The sequence below is a fragment of the Dama dama genome, chromosome 13 (assembly GCF_033118175.1).
Source record: "Dama dama isolate Ldn47 chromosome 13, ASM3311817v1, whole genome shotgun sequence".
NCBI lineage: Eukaryota > Metazoa > Chordata > Mammalia > Artiodactyla > Cervidae > Dama > Dama dama.
Window position 1 is genome coordinate 30,718,260 of NC_083693.1, and position 23,474 is coordinate 30,741,733.

At 49.2% G+C, this 23,474-nt stretch overlaps 2 protein-coding genes across 3 annotated transcripts; both read right to left on the minus strand.

The window, feature by feature from the left end:
• Positions 1 to 84: 84 nt before the first annotated feature.
• On the minus strand, positions 85 to 12,161 carry WDR73 (WD repeat domain 73). Its single transcript, XM_061158771.1, has 8 exons — positions 12,063 to 12,161; positions 11,252 to 11,319; positions 10,855 to 10,943; positions 9,053 to 9,141; positions 8,378 to 8,442; positions 2,421 to 2,585; positions 1,729 to 2,088; positions 85 to 584 (listed from the first exon to the last, which is right to left on the minus strand). Exons 1-8 carry the CDS (start codon positions 12,101 to 12,103, stop codon positions 349 to 351), a joined length of 1,113 nt encoding a protein of 370 aa, XP_061014754.1. The 5' UTR covers positions 12,104 to 12,161; the 3' UTR covers positions 85 to 348.
• A 1,026-nt stretch (positions 12,162 to 13,187) lies between these two features.
• Positions 13,188 to 16,512, minus strand: NMB (neuromedin B). Of its 2 annotated transcripts, none has more exons than XM_061159608.1 (3): positions 16,318 to 16,512; positions 15,514 to 15,686; positions 13,188 to 13,429 (listed from the first exon to the last, which is right to left on the minus strand). In XM_061159608.1, exons 1-3 carry the CDS (start codon positions 16,472 to 16,474, stop codon positions 13,364 to 13,366), a joined length of 396 nt encoding a protein of 131 aa, XP_061015591.1. In that variant the 5' UTR covers positions 16,475 to 16,512; the 3' UTR covers positions 13,188 to 13,363. The 2 variants fall into 2 exon arrangements, with proteins under 2 accessions (XP_061015591.1, XP_061015592.1); XM_061159609.1 differs by having other exon boundaries at positions 13,188 to 13,434.
• Positions 16,513 to 23,474: the final 6,962 nt, after the last annotated feature.

Sequence of the window (23,474 nt, forward strand, 5' to 3'; positions counted from 1 at the left end):
CCGCTCTTCAGATTCTCTATATTGTGAATACAGACGGAGTAAAACACTGCCATTCTGCACTAGGAGAAATGGGGCATCCAGAGCTAAGAGCAGTTACCAAATATTTATTGTGCCATGCATCCTAGCAGTTATTTTTAAATATGTTACTTCTAACTTTCCCAACAGCCCTGCCAGGTAGTTATTACCGGCCTCATTTTACAAATAAAGAAACCGGGGTGGGCTGACAGGCTGGTTAACTTGCCCTCAGCCACTCAGCTGGTAGCAGGGCCGTCTGCGGTCGCCTGAATCCTGAATCCGTCTCCTTGCTCTGCAGCAGGTTCCCAGGGCCTGGGCTGAAAGATGCTGGTGTCAGTGAGAAGCGCAAGGGTCCACCCAGTCCCACACGTGCAGAGAAGCATCACTGGCTGCCGATAACACAGTCCTTGGTTTATAGGGGTGCCAGGTGTGGGTGGTGACCAGCGGGGCAGGGTCCATCCCACTGTCATCTAGGAAGATGTGACCTCTGTGAGTGAAGAGAGGTTCTACTTGATGCCCCACTCCAGCCCAAGATGTGACATCATAGACCTGGACCGTCCCATCGAACCCTGAGGAAGAACAAGGGAAGAGAGTGTTGACGCTGTATCTCTGAAACTGTCTTTATAATTTGCTCTGTGGAACCAAAACAGGCTGGAGGGTGAGGAATCAGACAGTAATGAGGTACTTAAAGACCAACCAAAGGACATGTGACATGTGACGTCAGCCACGTCAACAGCAGCTAATGATGTCACAGAGCACATGCTGATGAGCATGTGTGGTCTGTCTATCATGTGCCAGGCCCGAGGCTAACCCTGCATTCTCTCTCTTTTACCCCTCATGACTATATGAAGTAGGTAGTATTTTTTTTTTAAGTTTATGTATTTAGTTTCAGCATGTGGGATCCAGTTCCCTGACCAGGGATGGAACCCAGGCCCCCTACATTGAGAGCAAGAAATCTTAGCCACTGGACCACCAGGGAAGTTCCCATGAAATAGGTTATTATTATTTTCCCCAAGAAACTGAGGGTAAAGAGACTTTTCAAACCTTTTCTGCTAACCCCCAATTCTAATCCCCCCACATGTGGGTCCCTCCCTGCAGATGGCCTTGTCTCCTACCTGATGGGGGAAACAGAGAAGCCTACAGAGAGAGAAATACCCCAGAGACGCCTACAGAGAGAATTACCCCCGCCTGGCTCATGTCTCCTGTTCTTTCTGGATCCAGTTGTTATCAATGAGCCTCTCCTGCTCCCTCAATTATTTTCAGCCTCTCCCCACTCAGAGGATTCTTCCATGGGCTTTAAGATACCTCATTACACACCCTCACTCAGCTAGATGCTGCCAGGCCAGACCCAGGAGTCTGCTGACCTCATTGGCTTGCTGTAATTCTAAAAGCAAGTCGCCTGAGAGGCACCTCAGATCCTGTCACCTCTCCCTGGTTAAGCCCATGGCTGTTCTGGTGCTGTACCACCTGCAGGCTTCTAGACAAACCTCAGAACTGAATTCCTGCTGGGACAGGAAAGGCCCGCTACCCATGTGTGAAGTTTGGTAGCCAGGATGAGGAAGGGCCATCCCTCATGAACCTGGAGAACTAGGAGTTTTTCTGTGACAACTGTACCTTCTGGGGCCAGATTTATTATGCGGCTGTGGGCTCCCTCCTGAGTACCTAAGAGTCCCCTGGGAGAGAGATGAAGTGACAAAGTCCTCTCAGCAGTACCTGAAATGGCCAAGCAGTTGTCCAGGCCAGGGGCCCAAGTCACTCGCAGCAGCTCTGGCTCAGGGCTGGGTGTGGACACGGGGCACTGGACTGAGCTCACAGGCTGGCAGAGATCCCGGGGGTCGAGAAGACAGAGCTGCCCCTCTGAGCCAAGGCGGGCAATGCTGGGCCCAGGGCCCCGGCCCCCAGCTTCAGCACACCACCACCTTCCAGCAGACCCAGGGCCGGGGCCGAGGTTCTCTGACGGGGCCCACTTCTGGCGGGTATCGACCAGCCCCAGGCGGCCTGAGGAGCAGCAGAAGGCGAAGGTGTCCGTGTCCAGGACCTGCAGGCTACTTAGCACATCATCGTCACTGACACCTGGAGAACGGGGCGAGTGAGAAAAGCTGCTGCAATCAGATGGGGCTGGTGGGCCCGGCCGACGGGTGGCCAGTCCTCTCCTCGGGGAAGCTCCCCACCAGCCCCAGGCAGAGCGAACCACATCCCCGGTGCCCCTCGTCTCACAGGTGCACTCAGCCGGCTGGGTGCTGCTCTCAGGACCACCTCCCCACACCCAGAACAGGAGCCCCTGAGGCCAGGCCTTGCCTCTCATTCATCTCGCTTCCCCAGCAGCGGGCACACAGGGCTGAATTTGGATTCCAGTGTGGCTGAGTGGAGCTGGGAGGCAGAGGAGCTGGAAGGGACTGCGGTACCTGAGGTGTACGTGGTCTTCTGTGAGTCCAGATCCACCACCTTCAGGCTGCTGAGCCTCGCACCGTGGAGGATGCCGGGTGCCACCGATGGGAAAACGGCCACCCTGGGCCAAAGAGGGCCGTCGCTCTCGTGCACGTCCATGGTGCTAACAGCTCTGATGACATCTGGTGGGAAGCAGGAGAGGCTCAGAATGTTAAGGCAGGTCTGGAACATTCCATGGTAAGGGCCAGGCAGAAGGTCAGGGGAGAAAAGGAGCTCCCTGTCGGTGAGGGAAAATGTGGAGACCTAATAACTCCGTGCTGTTTCCACCTCTAGAACCGTCAGGGCACTGTCATTTCTCTATGATTTGTCTTAGGAACTGTTTCACAGACTGGAGATAATGAATGACAGCAGCCACGTCCAAACCCGCCCAGCAGTTCTGACTTTTTATAGTTTTGTGGAGAACAAATAAGGAAGAGGAAAGCACACATCAGCACTGTCGTCTGTAACAGGAACAGTTCACGCAGTGACGTTATTTCTTCAAAAATATGTCCTGTGACCTCAAGCTGTTTACTGAAGCCCAACAGGTGAAGGTTACAACACAGATGCCTTCAAACATAAATAGGGCAAGAAAGTCCACGTCTTTTTTACACTGAACATCGACACACTTGACCTCAGGCTAAATCAGACTTTAGCTCTGTTCGCCTCAGCCTGCTTGGGCAGCAGGCAGGTTCCCACCCTCTGCCATCTCCACATGTAACACAGTTCAGAACAAGCAGTTTGCTGGGCACACTACTGTTACTTGACGGGAGACACACGTTTTCCATTTTCTATTTTCTTGCTCCTAGAGAGGGTTTACTGTTTGGTTTCCAGGTTCTCTGAAGAAAATGGAGAGCTGTATTTTTACACTCTAGATGAGAAAGGGATTGATGAAAGAAAAAACACCAGCACGGCTGATCAAGCAAGCGTGCAACAGCTATTGCCTTGTGACAGTACACACACACACACACACATGAGTCACAGAGGGCGCGGCAGGGCCGGGCTGGCTGCAGAGGCCCCCCGAGCCCTGCTCCCCAAGCCACAGGCTCTCGGTGCCCCTGGTGCAGACTTGCCGAACATAACTGCGCTGCCCCAGGGACTGCGGGGGGGGCAGGGAGGTTGAAGCAGACACAACAGCTGAGCCTCAGGCCCAGCATGTCTCTGGGGGCACCAGTGAGGCCGAGATTCAAACAGCCCAGCCCACCTGACTCTCCCGGGCCTCACTTAGATGGCTCCCTCTTCCCCTTCCACAGACTCCAGGGAGCCTGGCAGGGATCCCCCAGGACCTGCTCAGAGCCAGGGGTTCTCAGGTGGAATCTGTCCCCTGATGGCAGGGAAGGGGGCAGCTGAGGGAAAACCATCAAAGGCCGATTTCAAAGATGCAGTGGAAGACAAAAGCTTTGGAGCTCCTGACTGGACAGTCACTCCACAGTTAACAAGAGGAAAGAAATGTAGGTTCTTCCTCCTCCTCCCCTCTCTCAGGGGAAAAAATACCCCTTCTAGGAAAGCACACCACCCTCACCAAACCAAGTGAAAGGAGAAATTACTATGAAGTCAAAGCAAAAGATACTGTGAGGCACCTCCAAGAACTGGGCAATAAAAGAAAGTTGGGACTTCTCTGGCAGTCCAGTGGTTAAGACTTTGCCTTCCAACGCAAGGGATGCAGGTTCGATCCCTGGGCAGGGAACTAAGATCCCACTTGCTGCAAGACAGTTAAACCCGTGCACCTAAACTACTGAGGCCGGGCACTGCAACACAGATCCCACATGCCACAACTAAGACCCAGTGCAGCCAAAAATAAATCAATAAATATTATTTGAAAAGAAGAAAGCAAGAAGGTTGTGTCTGAAGATTAAACCAGTAGAACAGGTCACAGAGGCTGTAAGTGACCTTCAGGAGTCAGAATGGCTCCAGACCCGAGATACTGAGCAAACCTATTACCAGGTTGAAAGGAAAGTGGTGGCCATGAGAGGGCGCTGTGGAGCCACCAAGGCACTGTGGGGGGAGGGGTGGGAAGGTTTTAACTTCAGTGGAGGCCTCAGCAGAGAGCTGTCTGACACTGTTAGACATGTCTTCATCTAAAGACATCCTCAGCAGACTCCTCCGCCCCAGAGCTGAGAGGAGAGGCCACAGACCCTACCTCCAGGGGCCTGGACAGCACCTAGGCCTGGGGAGCCACGTCTTCACAAGGTCTATACTCTGCCTCTGGAGAGCTTGGGCTTCCCTGGTGGCTCAGTCGGTAACGCATCTGCTTACAATGCGGGAGACCTGGGTTTGCTCTAAGAGACCTGGGTGTGCTCTAGGAAAGCACACCACCCTCTCCAAACCAACTGAAAGAAAAAATTACTATGAAGTCAAAGCAAAAGATGCTGTGAGGCACCTCCAAGAACTGGGCAATAAAAGAAGGTTGGAAGATCCCCTGGAGAAGGAAAGGGCAACACACTCCAGTATTCTTGCCTGGAAAATCCCATGGACGGGGGGAGTGCAAAGTCAGACATGACTGAGTGACTTCACTTTCACAGAGAGCTTATAACCACTTTGGAAGAGCTTATAATCATTTGGAAGCCTCTGAGCTGGTTCTTCTTGCTATGCTTATGTTTACCACACAGCCTGAGATTAGGTTAGGTCTTTTATAGGAAAAGAATAAGGATCTGGAATACTTCATCTTTGGGGATACTTATTTTTTCATTATAAACTAATAAAACGGCATTCTGGTTTATACAGCAGTCCTCCGGGTCTGGTCACTACATCCAGCCCTATCAACAGATTAGATTTACTCTGGGTGTGCTCACCAAATCAGGTTTGAGACGCCAAAGCTGTGGGTCAAAACCTGGACCTTAGAAAATACACTTTTAGGTATCTACAAAAACAGCTGGCCAGACTTGCCCAGATTATGGACTATTCTGCACTAATATCCAGGGGAAGATAATGATCTGATTTCCTACTGGCACATGAGAGTGTCAGGGCACATCTCCTCGGGCTGAGCTCCCCGGGGCCTGGGGCTGCAGCTTCTCTGTGGCACCTGGTACCCAGGCAGTGTCGGAACAGGAGGCAGCTCCAAAGGTGCCCCCCACCCCAGTTTTAAACCACCGCTGCCCCACACTGCCTAGTCTTAGAGAAACATAAAAAACAATGATCAGTTCCTGGCATAAGGACAGACACAGTGATCACGGGAACAGAATGGAGGGTCCAGAAATAAATCCTTACATTCACGGTCGACTGATTTTCAACAAACACACCAAGGCAGATCAGTGGAGAAAGGTCAGGCTTCTTGACCCATGGTGCTGGGAAAACCTGACATTCACAGGCAAAGAGATGAGCTTAGACTCTTCAGTCATACCACACACCAAAGTGAACTCTAAGAGATTTAAATGTTGGAGCTAAAGCAATAAAACTTTTGGGGAAAAAAAAAACAAACATGGGGGAAATCTATGGGTAAGATAGTTATGACACCAAAAGCACCATTCTGAAGAGAAATAATAAAATGGACCTCATTAAAATTTAAAGTTTTATGCTTCAGAGGACCCTATTAAGAAAATGAAAGACAAGGAGAAAATATTAGCAAAACATACATCTGATAAACAACTCGTAGCCAGAATGTACAAAGAGCTCTCACAACTCAAAAAAGACAAAATAGCCAACCAAAAAAAAAAAAAAAAAATGGGCAGGTTTCCCTGGTGGCTCAGTGGTAAAGAATCCGCCTGCCACTGTGGGAAACATAGGTTGGATCCCTGGGTCAGAGAGATCTCCCTGGAGAAGGAAATAGCAACCCACTCCAGTATTCTTGCCTGGGAAATCCCATGGACAGAGGAGTCTGGTTGGCTACAGTATGTTGGATCACAAAGGGTCAGACACGCCTGAGCCACTAAACAACAACAATTCATAGTTACCACCAGGCATGATTATAAGCAGACTCTGAAATCAGACTAGAATTAAATCTTGGTTCTGTTACCATCTTTGACCAAGTGAGCCTCTCTGGACAGTTTGTTCTCAGACTCATGAGAATTTAATGAGCTCACACATGGAAAGTGATCAGTACAGTGACTGGAATATAACATACACTCATTAATATTACTGTTACATCTTACAGATTGTTGAGTAATGTGAACAAGTATCTAAGAAAATGTACAATGGAATTAGAATATCAAAGGGCCTATGACAGCATATTATCTCAGCCTGCTGGCAGAGAGTGGATAACAAAACACCCTCGTTAAGATTTGAATAGGTATTTTACCATAGAAGATACATGAATGGCTAGTAAACACATTAAAAAGATGCTCAACACTACTAGTTATTAAGAAACTGCAGACAAAGCCACGTGATATACAACTTCACATCCATTACGATGGCTTTAATAAAAAAGACAATAGCACATGTTGGTGCAGGACATAGAGAAATAGGAACCCTCATACACTGCTAGTAGGAATGTAAATAATGAAGCCATTCTCGAAGAGTCTGGGAGTTCCCTAAAAAACCCAACGTAAATTCACCACATGATCCAGCAATTTCATTCCTAATATCTATCCAAGACATATGAAAACATGGTCCACACACTTGTACATGAATGATCTTAGCAGCATTATTCCTAATAGCCAGAAATCAGATCCAGCAACTGGTGAATGGATAGACAAATGTGGTACATCCATACTAAGGAACACTGTTCAGCCTTAGAAAGGAACAAACTGCTGATGCGTGTTACAACACTGTATCACATGGCAGACCACAAAAGTATTATCACTATGCTCAGTGAAAGAAGCCAGCCAGGAGAGACCACACGTTGTATGAGTCCACTGATATGAAACATCCAGAAAAGGCAAATCTGTCATAGAGACAGAAAGCAGGGTGTGGGCAAGGAGATTAGCAGTAATTGGCATGACAGATCTTACTGAGGACATAAACATGTTCTAAAACTGACTTACAGTGGTAGTTGCACAACTTGTTAAATTTACAAAAAAAAAAAAAATCACTGAATACTTAAAATGGGTGAATTTCAATAACATTATGAAAAAAAATAACCACAATGATAAAGAAGTATATTCAGACACCTGGAAGCTACAGCATCAGACAACTGAGAAGGAAGAGACGACAAAGGAGGGCCCACAGGGTCAGTGCCCCAAACCCAAACGAGGACCAGGACTGCCTCCTGCAGCAGTGCGGCTGGGGGAGGAGCACACAGCGGTTTCTGGGAAGCACCCGAGACAGGCAGCGTGGGAACCGCAGGCAGAGACCACACGAGCCAAGGGGCAGTTCCCAGGGAGGCTGCCTGTGCCTCTGGGCCCAAGTCCACGCTGGCCCGCAATGCTCCCACCCAAGGAGGGATGGAGGGGCTGGTGCCTGCCTGATGGGAACCAGAAACCCGCCGCTGGAGGGGATGCGCCAAGGGAACCCCCTCCACTCCCACAGGAACAGGACGAACGCTTCCTGCGCCTTTCCGTCTCCTGCAGGTCAGCCCGGCCTTTTCCTCGCTCTGTTTTCCTTCCCAGAGAGCAGCATGGCTGGAACGAGAGGTGACCTCCCTGCTGCCCTCGTGCTACCCCTGCCCACGGGAGAGACCCGCCGCTCACCAGGTGCCCTGCCTCTGACTGGGATGGCGCGCTCCATTCCTGAAGCAAGCTATAGGAAGCTCCATGAGGGGCTTGTGTGCATTGCTCTGGCTACTAATTCATCTCTGCTGTGTTAAAGTAGATACTGCATTTTCAAAATAAATTTTGGGGGCCACAAGGCATGCAGGATCTTAGCTCCTCGACCAGGGATCCTGTCCCCTGTGGTGGAAGCATGGAGTCTTAAACACTAGATCACCAGGGAAGTGTCTATAGATTCTCCATTTAATTCCCAGTCGGCTCTGAGTCTACTTCTTAACCGGCTCAGATCAGGGATTGGGGGTGTGGGAGAAACAGGCTTTCCCACACCCCCATCCCTCACCAATTCAGTCACTCACCACTGTCCTCTGCGAGCTGCCATACCTGCAGGTTACACCCGGGAGGGCCACTGGTCACCAGCAACCTATTAGGATGGACAGGGAACCTCAGCGCAGACAGTGGGGAGCTCACCCACATACCCCAGCCTCTCCCTCTCCAGCGCACTCAGTGTGGGGTCCCACACTCTCCAGATTGGGAGAGCTTATAGCAAGGAGGGTCATCAAGACCAGTCACCCTCATTTAACAGATGAGGGGCAGGCTTGATCCCCTCCAGGGACAGCTGTGGGACTGAGCCCTGGCTGCCACTTGGCATGATGTGTCCAAGAGGACCCAACAGGGATCCCAAACACAGAACCCTCACCCACAGGCTTTTGGCCTCTGCCAACCGAGCTGTTAGCCCCAACCACCCACCATCGGCTCTTTGAGAAAGTAACAGCGTCGCTTCTGCTTTATGCCCTGGAGCAACACCACTGATCTGTGGGTTACAGTAGTCAGATGGTCTGTGAGGGACCAAGACACCACCCAGCGCTGGTGTCTCTGTATTCCGGAGACAGCCTGTGCGCACAGCCCATCCACGTGCCCCTGTGCTGAGGGCGGAGGGGTAGGGGTGGGGATAAAGAGGCAGGATCACCCTGCCGTTTGCAGCCACTCCATCTGGAACGGAAGATCTAGGTCACAGACAGAGCTGACCTTACCTGGTGTCTGGCACGTGCTTCAGATCAAAGACAGACCTGTCTGAAAATCCTCCATGCTGTACCTTGAAATCTCTTTCGGGGAATAAGCCCTAAAATACAAAGAGGTGGCCAATCAGAGAGGGCTGCTCTCTAAAGGAGTGTTTCAGAGGAGCTCCAAGCGAGGAGCCATATCCCAGCCTGGCAGGAAACCCTGGAAGCCGCTCAGGTGGTAACGATGCTTCTTGAGCAGAGCCTCTGGGCACTGTTACTTGTATAATAAATGTTGGTCTCAGCTGCCTAGAGATGGCTTTCTTTCCTGCATATCCAAAGCCTTTCTTCTAACCTTTCTCCATAGCAAAAGCATTATATTCCAAGCCTGCTTAGGGGAGTCACAGAGGTTTAACAGTGTATCAGAGAAATAACTAGAATGTATCAGCGGACAAACTCAGCCCCATTCCTCCTGGCACCTCCCACCAGAAGTTAGGTGGGTTCCTCCAGCAGTAAAAATACAACCGTCAATCAACCAGTATTCACTGTGCCAGCCACCTTATTTAGTGCTTTATCACGCTGAATTCTTAGAACCACCCTGTGACGTGGATAGTATAATTATCCCTATTCTAAAATGACAGAGCTAGGATACAGGGAGCTTAAGCAACTTTTCTAAGGTCACACAAGGGTTATGTTACACATTTGAACCCAAGTCTGTCTAACCAAAGTCCATGCTCTTAGCTGCTGGACTACTATCTCCACATGAGGAATCAGAGGCAGGGGAAAAGGAGGTGGCCACAAGAGAAAAGAGGAGGGACTTGCCTGGTGGTCCAGTGGTTAAGAATCTGACTTGAAATGCAGGGGATGTGGGTTCAATCCCTGGTCAGGGAACTAAGATCCCACATGCCTCAGAGCCCACATGCCACAAGATTTCCACATAATGCAACAAAGATCCCAAGTGCCACAACTAAGACCCAACGTGGCCAAATAAACAAAGTTTTTTTTTTTGAAAAGAGGAAAAGCCAGGGGTGAGGTGAGAGGTAAATCAGGTCTCTTATCAAGGCTTGATTTTGGTGTGGTCCTGTCTCCTGAGGGGTGGAGATGAGGGAGAACAAGAGTGCTAGAAAGAAATTTACTCGAGGACAGCAGAGGCTGAACTGATCTAGCTGATGAGTCTGAGTGATTTCAGAGTGACATCAGGCAACCATCAACGCTTTTCATCACACATTCTTTTCTCCTGGCTTCTGGATCACTGACTGTTTCTGAGATGCCTTCTACTTTGAACACTATTCATTCTCAGTATTCCTTGTGGGTCCATCTTCCTCTACCCATTCTTCAAATGTCCTCCCTGGGGTTCTGTCTTTAGCCATCATCTCTTCTTACTCTTTATACACTACACATTCTGAGCTGATCTTAATCATTCTAAGGTTTTAACCACCCTTGATACTCTAATGGCTCCCTAAATCTGTTTCTTTTTTTTTTTTTTCATACCTACAGGATCTTAGTTACCCCCACCAGGGTTTAAACCCAGGCCCCCTGCAGTGGAAGCAAAGAATTATAGCTGGACCACCATGGAATTCCCCCTCAATCTATTTTTGATAAAGTATAATTGACTTCTTGCTCTAGGAGCCCTCTGTAAATGACAGGACTTTCTGTAACACTTACCTCTCTGCATATCTGTCTCTCTTTATTAGACTATAAGGGCAGGCTCAGTGCTTACAGTTTCTCTCTCTCTAGTACCCAGGAAAATATTTCGTAGACAATAGAAGCTCCATAAAAGTTTAATAAATGAGTAGAAGCAGACACATACAGTCAGCACATATATTTCAAGTTACCTGGTTTTCTTTTACAGAAAGTCTGAGAGGCAGTATGAGATGAAGAATCTCATTTTTTTTCAGGCTTTCATGGCCAGCAACCAAGATTCCTGGAAAAAGAAGCAGAATATGCTGGGACAAATTGCTAGAAAGGTTGTGAACCATGGCTGGGTCTAGAAACTTTGCCATATCTCCCAAAGCAAAAATAAACTCCTTTGCCACTGGTATGCAGCCTCGTATTGGGGGACTGGAAGAGAGCTAGATAGAAATATAATGCTGATAGAACAAGAAATTGCTGCAAGTGAGCAAGAGGTCTTCAAGTTCTCGGAAATGGTTGGGTCCCTCTAGGCTGAGCTCCTTGAGTCCCAGCTTTAGGAGTGGAATTCTGTCTCCTTCAGGGTCACGAAGGGCATCTCACCTTTATCACCAATCCATTCAAGCACTCGAGTGGCTCCTGAGAGGTCAAATGCATGGAAATCTTGGTACCTGAAGGACAGAGACACGATATCACATATTGATGCATGGCACTTTTACAACTGTTCAAGATGAGATGTCAGCATGGTTTGGTGGTTGGGGGCCCAAATTCTGGAATCAAGCAGAACTGGGATCAAATCTTGTTACATATTTTACCCTCTGTGTGACTGGGACCAGGCCAGTCACAATTTCTCTGAGCCTTGTCCTCATGCGTAAAGTGGAACTCCCAGAGTACTTCACAAGGTTGGTGTGCAGAATCAAGACAATCTTTGTTTAAGGTTTAACTCAGAGGCTGGTGCAAAATAAATGGTCACTTGCTTCCCTGGTGGCTCAGATGGTAAAGAATCTGACTACAATGCGGGAGACCTGGGTTGGATCCCTGGTTGGGAAGATTCCCTGGAGAAGGAAATGGCAACCCACTCCAGTATTCTTGCCTGGATAATACCATGGACAGAGGAGCCTGGCCGGCTACAATCCATGGGGTCGTACAGAATTGGACACAACTGAGCAACTAACACTATAAAACAAAAATTATGCTATTATTATTCCCCACAAGCACGGCTCCTACCAGTACTTCACACAACTTGCACACACAGAAACGTGCCATTTCCCAGAAGCGGGGGCCGAGGCCCAGACGGAGTCCTCCGTACAGGTCCCGCCCCACACCAGGATTCCCCGCATGCTCCACCCCGCGCCCGTCGGCCCCCAGGCCAGTTCCCTGGCCCGATTCCACGTCCCATGCCCATACGATTTACAAGCGCAAGGACTCCACCAGCCAGTCCTCCGCGGGCTCCATGGCAACAGTCGCTTCCGGTATCCTATTTCCGCCTCTGAATCTTCCTGGGCAGGCTCGGCCTTCTCGCGAGGAGTGGGTGCGGCCTGCTTTGACCTGGGGGTGGGGCCCACAGATGCCCTAGCGCAGGCGCAGACCTGCCGTTCTTTTGCCGCGCTCGGTCTGGGGTTCTCCGGATAAACTCTCCTGGAAAAATGACGTCCAGTCAGGGATTCCCAGGATGTCAGTTCCAGACGGGGCTTGAGGGATCAAATACACGCTGGTTTTATGAGCGTGTATTTGCAGATCAGAGGAAAAGGCCCGATGAAATACGTCCCGTTAAATTCGAATATTATGTAAAACAGAGAGTAGTTTTTTTCATTTATGTCCATGCAAGGACATACTTTTTCATTAAGTATGTCCATGCAAGGACTTCTTGGCAGTGCAGTGGTTGACTTCGTGCTCCCAATGCAGGGGCAAGGGTTTGATCCCTGGTCTGGGATCTAAGACCCAGCGTGCCATAGCGCAGCCCAAAACAAAAACACACAGTTAAGTCCACGCAATATTTAGGATATCTTTTTATACGAAAACATTATTCATTGTTGATCTGACATTCGACTATAACGGAGTGTCCTGTATGTTTATTTGCTAACAGTCAGTCCCTCAAGGCCAGAGAAGAGAGTAAGGGGACACTGGGGTCTGGATCCCAGCTCAGCTCTCTTCTTTGTAAGCGCTGGGCACTCCCCTCAAACCTTGGCGAGTAGATAAAATCAGGTAAGTGAAGCCCTCCCGTGTAGTGTAGGCAGTTCTCTTTTACAGGTGGGAAACAGGAGAGACTTGCCTCTGCCAGTAGGTGGCAGCTGCGAGAGTAGAAAAGTGGCTGGCAGAGGACCTGGCATCCCAGCAGACACTGAGTGAGTACCTGCTTGCGAATGAGTGGATGAACAGAAGCACAGAATCAGTGCCAGGCTGGTGCCACGGAGTGTTCTGGGCTCTTTGGGGCCAGCCCCATCTCAGCGAACACCAGGTCTTTCAGTCTCCTTTCCCTCCCATCCCCTCCAGCACAGGTAGAAGGAGAGGACCAGACAGTCTACGTAAAGAGCAGGGTTTTATTCACAACTTCAACAGGGAAGCAAGAAATACAGCAGGAACATCATTTGCATCTCACTGGCAATATTCCTGACAGCCCAATCAGAAATCACGGTAGTGGAGTGCCAGAGGTGTAAGCCCATGATTTACATCCAGATGGGTCCCGTGCAGCACCTTCCCTGGGTGGGCACAATCTCAGCCATGTTGTCGTGTCTTCCTGATTAATAGCATCACTTCTGCAGCATTTGCACCAGCAGCCTCCTGTGCTGAAGGGGAACACACAGAGGAATTGGCCCGGGCAGGGGTGGGGCAAATGATAGGGGCATCCTGCCATTCCTAAGTGCAGGGCACCCACAGAGGTCAGCAGGGGCAGCCTCCCCACCCCACCCAGTACCTTTCTCCCTGAAGGGCCTGGGAGGGGTCAGGGCAGTGATTTTCTCAACCTCACAGAGACAGTCAATGGAGATCTTAGAAATAAAGTCCAAGCACCAGGCCCAGCCCTGGGCCAGACAGTGTTTTGACTCCCTGACCTCCAGCTCTGCTCCAGACCTCACTTCTGAAGTCTTAGCCCTGGGCGGGTACTGCTTCCTCTGAGATTTTCGAGTTGGTCTTCATGTTTCGGGCCTTCAAGACCAGTGGACCCAGAGGGGCCATCGTCTTCCTTCAGACCCAGCCAGCCTGAGTACCTAGCCCTTACACCTGAAGTCTTTAGGGGCCGTGCGGCATGTGAGGTCTTAGCTTCCCAACCAGGGATCAAACCCATGTCCCCTGCAGTGGAAGCAAAGAGTTCAACTACTGGACTGCCAGAGGAGTACCAGGCTGGTGGTTCTGTGCATCAGGAGGGTCAAGGTTGACTGGGGCTGGGGATGAACTTTCTCTAGGGAATGCCCCCCCCTCTTTCACAATGCATACACTATATGCTAGGCACAGTGGGAGACACACGGTTAAGTCAGCCACTGGCGCTGCCAGGGAGCTCACAGACTGGTAACAGGTTCTGTTTACTAAGTGTTTTCTATGCATTAGGCATCACGCTCAGCATGTGACATAAATGGTCTCATTTAAGGGAAGAGGGACACTATTATTCCCATTTTAGGGTTGAGGAAGATGAGGCTTTGAGAGGCTAAATGACATTTCTAAGGTCCCACAGCTACCAAGTAGCTGGATTATGAGCCCAGAATGCTGTCACCAGAGTCCACATTCTACTATACTTTACTGCCTTCTTTACAGAGCAACAAAGTACCAGGGAGGGTGTGTGGAATGGGGAGGCGCCGGGAGCAGAGAATGGATGAGCTGCCCCTCTGCCAGGCTGGAGACGAAGGCTGGCTTGGCTCCAGCTCTGGGGCCTTGAACCCTATGTGTGTGCGTGCTCAATCACGTCAGTTGTATCCGACTCTCTGGGACCCCATGGACTGTAACCCGCCAGGCTCCTCTGTCCATGGGATTCTCCAGGTGAGAATATTGGAGTGGGTTGCCATGCCCTCCTCCAGGGGACCTTCCTCATCCAGGTCCTCTGCCCTCCTCCAGGGGACCTTTGAACCTGCATCTCTTATATCTCCAGCATTAGCAGGCAGGTTCTTTACCATTAGCACCACCTGGAAGCCCCCCCCCCCCCGCCCCCGCCCAAACCACATAGGTCAGTGGTTTACAACCAAGGGCGATTTTTTTGGCTCCCTCCCATGACCCCTCACCAGGGGACCTCTGGCAGTGTCTGGAGCATTGTCAGTTGTCATAACTGTGGGCATAGAGGGAGGCTATGCCAGTGGATAAAGTCAAGGGAGGCTGCTAAACTTCCTACAATGCACAGAACAGCCCCCACAATGTAGGACTGTCCCGCCCAGAGGAGCAGGAGTGCTGGGGTTGAGAAACCCTGCCAGTGGTCACTGAGGCAGATGAGAAACTGGGAAGAGCGCTGGTCAAAGTGAACAAGGTCCAGACTTGGTCCTGGCTGCTGAATCACTCTTTTCATCCTTTCTGTGGGCCCCAGGGTCCCAATAAGCACATACAGGGCACAACAAAGGTGGACAGCAGGGGTGGGGCAAGTCTGCATAGACCAGGGGGTGAGGGGTTGGGGGAAGGTCCTGCTGGAAGAAGCTGGATAAGCCCAGGCTGCACCTTTAGACTGGGCAGTGGGTGAGGGGGAACATCTTCCCCTACTTTTTTGTTCCTCGGGGTTTGCTGAGAAGGTCAGCTCCCTTTCTTTGGAATCCTCCCACTTTGAGCTCTGGATCACAGGGAGAGCCTAGAATCCCTGGCTTTCCTGGGCCTCTCCTGCCCTGGCTGGGCACTCATACCCTAAGCCCAATGTGGGATCCAGGAGGAGCCCTGGCTGAGTTCTCCTGGCTCACCTGGGTGTGAGGTGCTGGGCCACTCAGGGTCATGCCCAGAGCTTTCTTTTGCAGGAGGACCCTGAGCAGATGATGACTCAGCCGTGGTGTCTGGTCCCTCAGGGAGGTGTGAGGAGCTGTCCCCAGTAGGGATGGGCTGGGGGGCTCCAGGCTCTTCTTGCCCATGAAGTGACCTAGAAAGGAGGTGCCAAGGCACAGGGAAGTCAGGGAGCAAGGATGCTATCCCAGTGGGCAAGTCCCCATCTCTCCCACGTCTCAGTTCTCCTGGCAGGAAGATACACACACAGCCTTTCTCCTCCTGGTCACCGGAAACCGACAAAGAACCCCCAGTGGGGCAAAGCCTGCACCTCAGCTTTTCCGGAGCAGGTAGAGGTGGGTGGAGGGGATGGCACAGCTGGAAGGGGCGGTGGGAGGCTCCAAGGGCCAGGAAGAAACTCTGCCAGCTGTGCTGTCTGCTGAGAAGAGGGACGGGAAACAGCAGAGAAAGACGTGAGGACAAGAGGTGTCTGGAAGGTGGAGGTGCAGAGAGAAGACACACTAGAGGTCGGAAGATTCAGTGCAGTCTTGTCTAAGGGAAGAGGCACAGACTGGCAGGTAGATCTAGGATCCAGCCTCAGCTCTGCTTTAAACCGGCTGAGTGAATGATTTAAACCAAGTCACTGGGTCTGGGTCTCAAGTTCCCCCATCTTACTAGATGAGTTCCAGGGTCCCCACTAGCCTGGACACTAGTGTCCATGTTGAGGAGAGGCCAGAGAAGGAAGGTGGGAGGGACGGGGAGCGCTTGCCGGAACCCCGAAGACTCACCGGTGGCCCAGAGGTTGCCCCGCGGGTGCACTCGGATCTTGCTGGCCCGGCTGCGGGGCTCCGGGAGATCCCAGCTGAGCGGGGCGGCGCCGGCCGCGAGCAGAGTGAACAGCAGGAGGCCGCCAAGCAGCCGAGCGCCCCCCGCCCGCAGGGTCATGGCTGGGCGCGGGCGACACCTCGGTTTACGTGCACTTGGCGGTGGCTCCGGTCGCCGGCGCGTGCCTTCCCTCCTTTTAAACCCGCGCCGCTGGGGGCGGAGCCGCCCCGAGGAGCCCGCCCCCGGCGCGCTCGCGGCCGCCCCGGCCCCGCCCTCTCGGAGTCTCGAGTCGGCCCGGGCCGGGGTCGGGGACCCCCTTCACCGCCCCCACGCCCGCACTCCTGACCCGACGTGGGCATGGCTTCCTCAGGGTGTCCGGGCCCAAACCCACCAGCTTCAAGCTGAGAATGGGGGCAAAGCCGGCTCCCCTGGCCCTCCTCGCCACTCCCAACGGCTTTCGGTCCTTCTTCAAGGTAGAAAAGGGGGCGAGGACCCCGCCTTCCTGGGTAACATAGGCGTTAACTGTGCCCAGCAAAGTGCCGGGCACAGTAACATAGGCGTTACTGTGCCCAGCAAAGTGCCGGGCACCAGAGGAGCTTGCCAGTCGGCCCCTCCCTCTTGGAGCATCTGACCTGCTCACCCAGCTATCTTTATGTCCTCTCTCTCCCAGCCAGCACTCACCAGGTAAGCAGAAATCACAGCACATGCTCCGGATGGGAGTGCAGAATGATGGAAGGGGAGCCCTCCTCAACCCACCTCAAATGGTGAGAGCCTGGCTTCTCAGTCGGCCAGGAGGCAGAGCTTTGGGTCAGGGGAGTGAAAGGAGCACTGGACCCGGAGTCCATATACAAGCTGTGTGATCTCTTTGACCCTCACCTTCTTCAACTGTCAAATGGGAATAACCCTGCTGCCCTATTTTTAATAATTTTACATCTTTTTAGCCCAGTTATTTTGTGGCAGGAAGCAGCAGTCCTACAGGACTCTCAAAGTCAGCACTCTCCTCTCAAGGAGCAGTCCAGGCTTGTCTTGGAAAGAACTTTTAGGTCAGTGGCAACATTTAATGAACAGGAGAAGACACTGTGCTCCAGAATAATACATTTATTTTTGCTTAAATGTTTACCAAACACCAACATTCAGAGCACCATGCTAAGGACAGGAGGGGAGACAAAAAATAACTATCTGCTTCCACCGTAGCTGACCATCTCATTGGAGAGACAGAATACAAAAGCAGTCAATGAGAGAGGCGCAGGATACCAACCAACCCCTGGGCTCTGGACTCTTCTCAGAAATACTGCAGTGTGGCTGTGAGAGAACCTACTCCCCAGACTGGCTCAATAATGGTACCTGCTATTATTACTCTTGCCATGTCTAGGTCAGCAAGGCTCTGTGGATCACCATCTTAAAAGGGAAAGTGTGTACAACAAGCTGATTGTCATGCTGAGCTACCAGAAAGCATGACAGGCAAGACAAGGACACTCCGTTTCGGCCCAGGCTTTCTTCCCACTCTCCCTGCTTCTCATCTCCCACCCTGGCATTTACACCTCTCTGTATTCTTGTCACTGCTTAAGCCATAGTGTACAGATATAGCTCTCATCACCTTCCCATTATAATCGTTCCCTTTTCGACCCCCTCCCTCTGCTTGCATCACACACCCATCCTGTCTTCTCTGGTCCTCGGTCATAGAAGTTAGGAGGTGGTATTGAGTGCGGCCTCACTTAGACGCTTGAAGGAATCTTATTTGGCAGGTTTATCTCTCCTCATCTTATAGCTGCAAGCAGGCTCGGACTGGAAACTTGCCCAGACGTCACGCTGGAATCAGACTTCAGGTCTGTTCAGAGCACTCCTTCAGGCCCCCAGAGTCACCAGGAACCGATGCTGCTTTCTCTGAGCCACGCCCACTCCCGCTGTACCATCCTGTTAAAGAGCAGGTTGGTGTGGATTTCTAAAGGGGGCGAGGGAGCAGGCACTGAGTTTCAACTCTCTTCTACAGGTGACCCTGGCACCTTGGTTCTGCTCTGACAGGCTCATTTATAGTTAGGCAAACCTCCTCTGACATAGCCTGTGTTCACAGCTCCAACCACACCTGCGAGAATGATCCCCGATGCCCCTGGGGATTATTTCATCTGTCAGATGAGCACAGGAAAAGAGGGGCTTCCAAGGACCCCAGAGAAAGAAGCAGGGCAGCAGCTCCACAGCCAGCTATAAGCCACTGTATCCCAGGAATGTGCAGTGTTAGGCACAGCAGAGAGGGGGCTTGCCCAAGACAGCACTTCCACATCAGATCCCTCAGGGAGTAGTGCTGGGCTGAGTTTAAAGTGAGGACCTCAACTGCACACTGCCTGTTCCTAAGTCCTCTCTCCCTGGGGGAAGACAGACAGTGAATCACATGGAACTGGCCAGGGGAAGCTCTTCAGAGCTCACTCTGACCCTCTGAGATTTCAGACAATGCAGAGAAGATTCAAAGGACACCCAAAAGATGAATAAGGCGTGAAAGATATATGGCAAATCCTCTGATAACCAACACCAATCAAATATTTAGACTGCATCATGCTTTTAATCAAAGATTGCTTAAAATAAAGAACATATATAGTATTGATTGCTACGTTTCATTAAATTAGAATCAATTACAAATAACATCTTTTCACAGCCAAATCTTTTTTTGTTATTGTTTTCCAAAGCACTTACATGCACACTCCTTTGATCACCAACACTACTCTGATGCAGTAAAGGCTAGTACTATGTCCATTTTATAGATGAGTTAACTCAAGTAAACACAAGTTAGTTGCACAGAAGCTAAACAAACAGAGAAATCCTGAGTGTGGACTTCAAACACATGAAAGGTACAGAGGACAAAAGAGGAAATAAAAAGCAGAAATTTAAATGAGACATAAATGAGCCTAGAGAAAAAGGAAAGGTGACAAACAGAGGTGCTCAGAATAAGATGGTGTAAAATCAGTCTCCTGGCAAATCTCTGAGCACAGATCCCATATGCATGGGTTGTGGAGAGAAAGAGAAACATCTTGGGACATCTCAGGTCCTGCTCTTTAGGTTTCAGAATGGGCAAGGGGCGGCAGAATCAGGAGAAATGCATAATCTTTAAGAGAGGAAGAAAAACTATCAGGGATATTTGATACAATTTCACAAAGTCAGAGGGAACACATAGGAACTAGCTAGAATATCTAAATATTAACCATCAAAAAGGAACTATTTCAGGAACTGAAATTGCCAAAATACAACAATTTTTCAAGACAATATTCAAAAACAAAATAGAGAAGATACTTCTAATGAGAAAGTGATGAGAATGCTAAGAATGGCTAAGAAAGCTAAGCAACTGCTACTCAGCTAAATGGCACAAATGCTCAGGAAAGTTACCACAACCCTAACCAAGTGAGAAGCCCCAGGACCCGTGTTCATAAGATGATTTGGGTGTAATAGGTACTTCAGGGGGCATTTTAGTAACTGAAATAAATACTCTTTGAACTCCAAAGAGGTTTAAATATTTGGAAGTTTACCTGAGAATCTCACTATTTCTAGGCGATTTACTGAGGAAATCCATGGAAGAACAACCTAGGGCTTCTATGAAAGAACACCCAAGGGCCTTGTGATTGTGGGGCTTATTCCAGATAAATGAATCTCATGAGAGTTTATAAAGGTAGAATAACTGGGTTATGACATTGTGGCCTGGTAAACATAACCAGAATTCAAGTTCTGGCTCTGCCACCCACAGGTCTGGAGATCCTGGGCAAATCTCTTCATCTCCAGTTTCTCTCTTTTGTAAAATGGAGTTTATTTTGAGGACTAAAGGAGAAAAAAAAAAATCTGTTATAAATTCAAAAGCACTTGGCCAAGCACTGGAGAATTTGGAGTACTCATTATTATTAGCTGGATCCTAGGAAAAGCAAAGCCTGCCTTACATCTGAAGTCCATTACAGGGGAAAAAGCCTCCCTGGGTAGCGGGTAAGGCCATGGTATTGACACAACAGTCCACAAAATGCCTATAACATCGTCACTTGTTTGATAAACAAATGCTAGCATACCCACCTCAACTTTTGACCAATTCCAAGAAACATGTTCTATATGGCATTCTCTCTTCTTGCTTAAATAAGTTGTCAAGCTGACAACTCTCAGCAAAGCATCATGCGAGCAGATTTCCTTACTTGCCTGCCCAAAGTCCTGAGTATAAATTATTTTAACTCGATTCCTTGAATGAAAGCTGGAAACCAGCTTGAAAGGGTTCCAGATTTGGCTCAAATGGTAAAGAATCCGCCTGCAGTGCAGAAGACCTGGGTTAGAACCAGCTTAGCCATCTAAATAAACCGGCCAGTTAAAATAAGGGCTTTACAGGAATGATTCTTGATGGAGAGTAGGTGGCATTCCAGAAACTCCTAAAATTAACAGAACAAGGATCTATAATTTGAAAGTTGCCTTGAATATAACTGTATATGAGAGATGAGTAACTACTGTTTTTATAGTACAAACTTAAGAAGCAAGATAACATATTCTTGGCTGGTAAGGATAAGAGGCTGGATATAACAGATCTGAAAAGAGGTTTATCAGAATGGAGAAGAGGTATGAAATTTTTGTTTCTTAAAAAAGACCATGAGTTTATAAGGACTTCCCTGGCGGTCTAGTGGTTAAAACTCTGCACTTCTAGTGCAGGGGGTACAGGTTCAATCCCTGATCAGGAAGATCCTGCATGCCACATGATGTGATCAAAAAAAAAAAAAAGACCATGAGGTTTTAAAGATTAAGGAAAACTGCTTTACAGGAAAACTAACTGAAGGAAGATTCCTGGCTGATTAGATGGGTAGCTGATTTTCTCCGAGGTGGCTTTCTGCAGAAAGGGCCAAAGTATACCTTAACATTCTCAGGAACAGCTCTATGAAAATCATTAGGCTAATTAATATAGAGATTATTGCATAATGCTACACAGTATCCTTGCAGTGAGGTCTCAGAAGAGAAGTTTGTAGATTTCTGAGTGTCATTACAAGTTTTAAAAAAATTCCCACTTTATATCCATTCCATGAACCATAGATATGATTCTTTCCCTCTTCACATTAACCCCTAAGGAGCTGAGAACCAAAGCGATGGATCTTCTCCAGCAGACAGCAGGATCTTCTGACATGTCTTGTAGTTACTAACCTCACCTCCCATTTTATCCTTTCCTCCCCCCATGCTTATTTCAACCCCAAATTCTTCAACTGTTTTATATCATATCACATAGTACTGGAAGTATCTTTATGAGCCACTTTGCTCCAAATCCTTTCTGGAACAAAAGAGGGTATAAATAAATCTAAAATGTGAAAAACACTGTGACGGGCACCAGGGGATACACAAGAATGAATTACAGGCTAGTCTTGTTTATATGCCTTCAAGGAGCTAGTTGGAGAGCTGGACACACATAAGACAAACCACTCTGAGGACAGTGAACAAAGTACTGAGGAGACAGCACCAAGAAGGAAGCACTGTATACCTGAGAGCTTGGTGAATTAGAAACACCCCCTCTTTGAGCTCCCTGTGCATCTCTTAAGGTTGCACTTATGATCCTATGTGGAAAGATCTGTTTACACATTGCCCCAATTAAGGCACTGAGTTCCTGGCAGAGGAGGGACCTTGCCTCACTCATCTTTGTCTCCCCAGGGCCTGGCCCCAAAGCTGGCACAGAGTAGATGCTCAATAAATGTCTCCTGAATGAGAAAGCTTTTAGTAAGCAGAGAAGTGAGCAGGCACTCCAGGCAGGGCGACCCAGCATAAACAAAGACTGGATGTCTATACAGTGAGACCATTGTCAAGGCTATGAGAACCTGGGGTCTGCTAAGAGCTGAGGTCAGAAAAACCCTGCGGGCCTGGGATGCTACAGGACCTAGATGGCAATGTCGTCGCTGTTTCTGATAACCTCTGCATATTCTAATTCCCAATACTTTTTGGTTACACAGAGTTCTTTCTATATCCAGATTCACCATAATTATGTGTGAAGGGTTAAATTTGTTGTTTTATTTCGGAAACTTCTCTGGTATTACTTGAGGTTATAATAAGGGACAATGGGGACAGAGACATGCCTGGCCAGGAAACAGCCTGAGGAGCTGACAAAGGTCCGTATAGTCAAAGCTATGGTTTTTCCTGCAGTCATGTATGGATGTGAGAGCTGGACCATAAAGGCTAAGCACCGAAGAACTGATACTTTCTAACTGTGGTGCTGGAGAAGACTCCTGAGAGTCCCTTGGACTGCAAGGAGATCAAATCAGTCGATCCTAAAGGAAATCAGTCCAGAATATTCATTGGAAGGACTGATGCTGAAGCTGAAGCTCCAATACTCTGGCCAACTGATGTAAAGGGCCAACTCACTGGAAAAGATCCTGATGCTGGGAAAGATTGAAGGCAGGAGGAAAAGGGGATAAGAGATAATGAGATGGTTGGATGGCATCACTGACTCAATGGACTTGAGTTTGAGTAAACTCTGGGAGATTGTGAAGGACAGGGAAGCCTGGTGTGCTGCAGTCCATGGGGTTGTAAAGAGTAGGACACAACTTAGCAACTGAACAACAAACTGAGGCGCATCCTGAGGAAGGTGGATAATCCATTCAGCCAGCTAGAATTTCTGAAGCTCAATAGGGTGATAAATGTCATAAGAAAGGTACCTTCAGAACCAGGGGGAGCTCCCACACCTGAGAGGTTATTAGCATTTGGTAACATCCTTATGCAAATGACCAAGAAATACAGTCAGGGATAACAGAGCCTTTACTCCAAGCCTAGGTTCTTTGAGAAGCCTGTGACTCCCTAAGAAAACTGACAAAAGCCAATACTTCTCCCACTGAGAAAGAGAACACAGGAAGAGACCAAGAACACACAAACAAAATGAAGAAAACAGGATTAACATAAAATATTCTAGAAAGGGAACATGTCGTTTTAAATAGAACCGTTGGGAGATAAAGTTTTTTGATTTAAATTTGGCAAGACCAAGATAATGTACTCACTAAATATCAGGCAAATACAAATCACTTTAATGATTCATATGCTCCGATCCAGGATAACAGCACAACAGTGATGCTACCCTTAGTTACTGCTTCTGGTTCCAATGCATGATCATACTAAACACTTGGTATATGCTGCCGGATGCTAC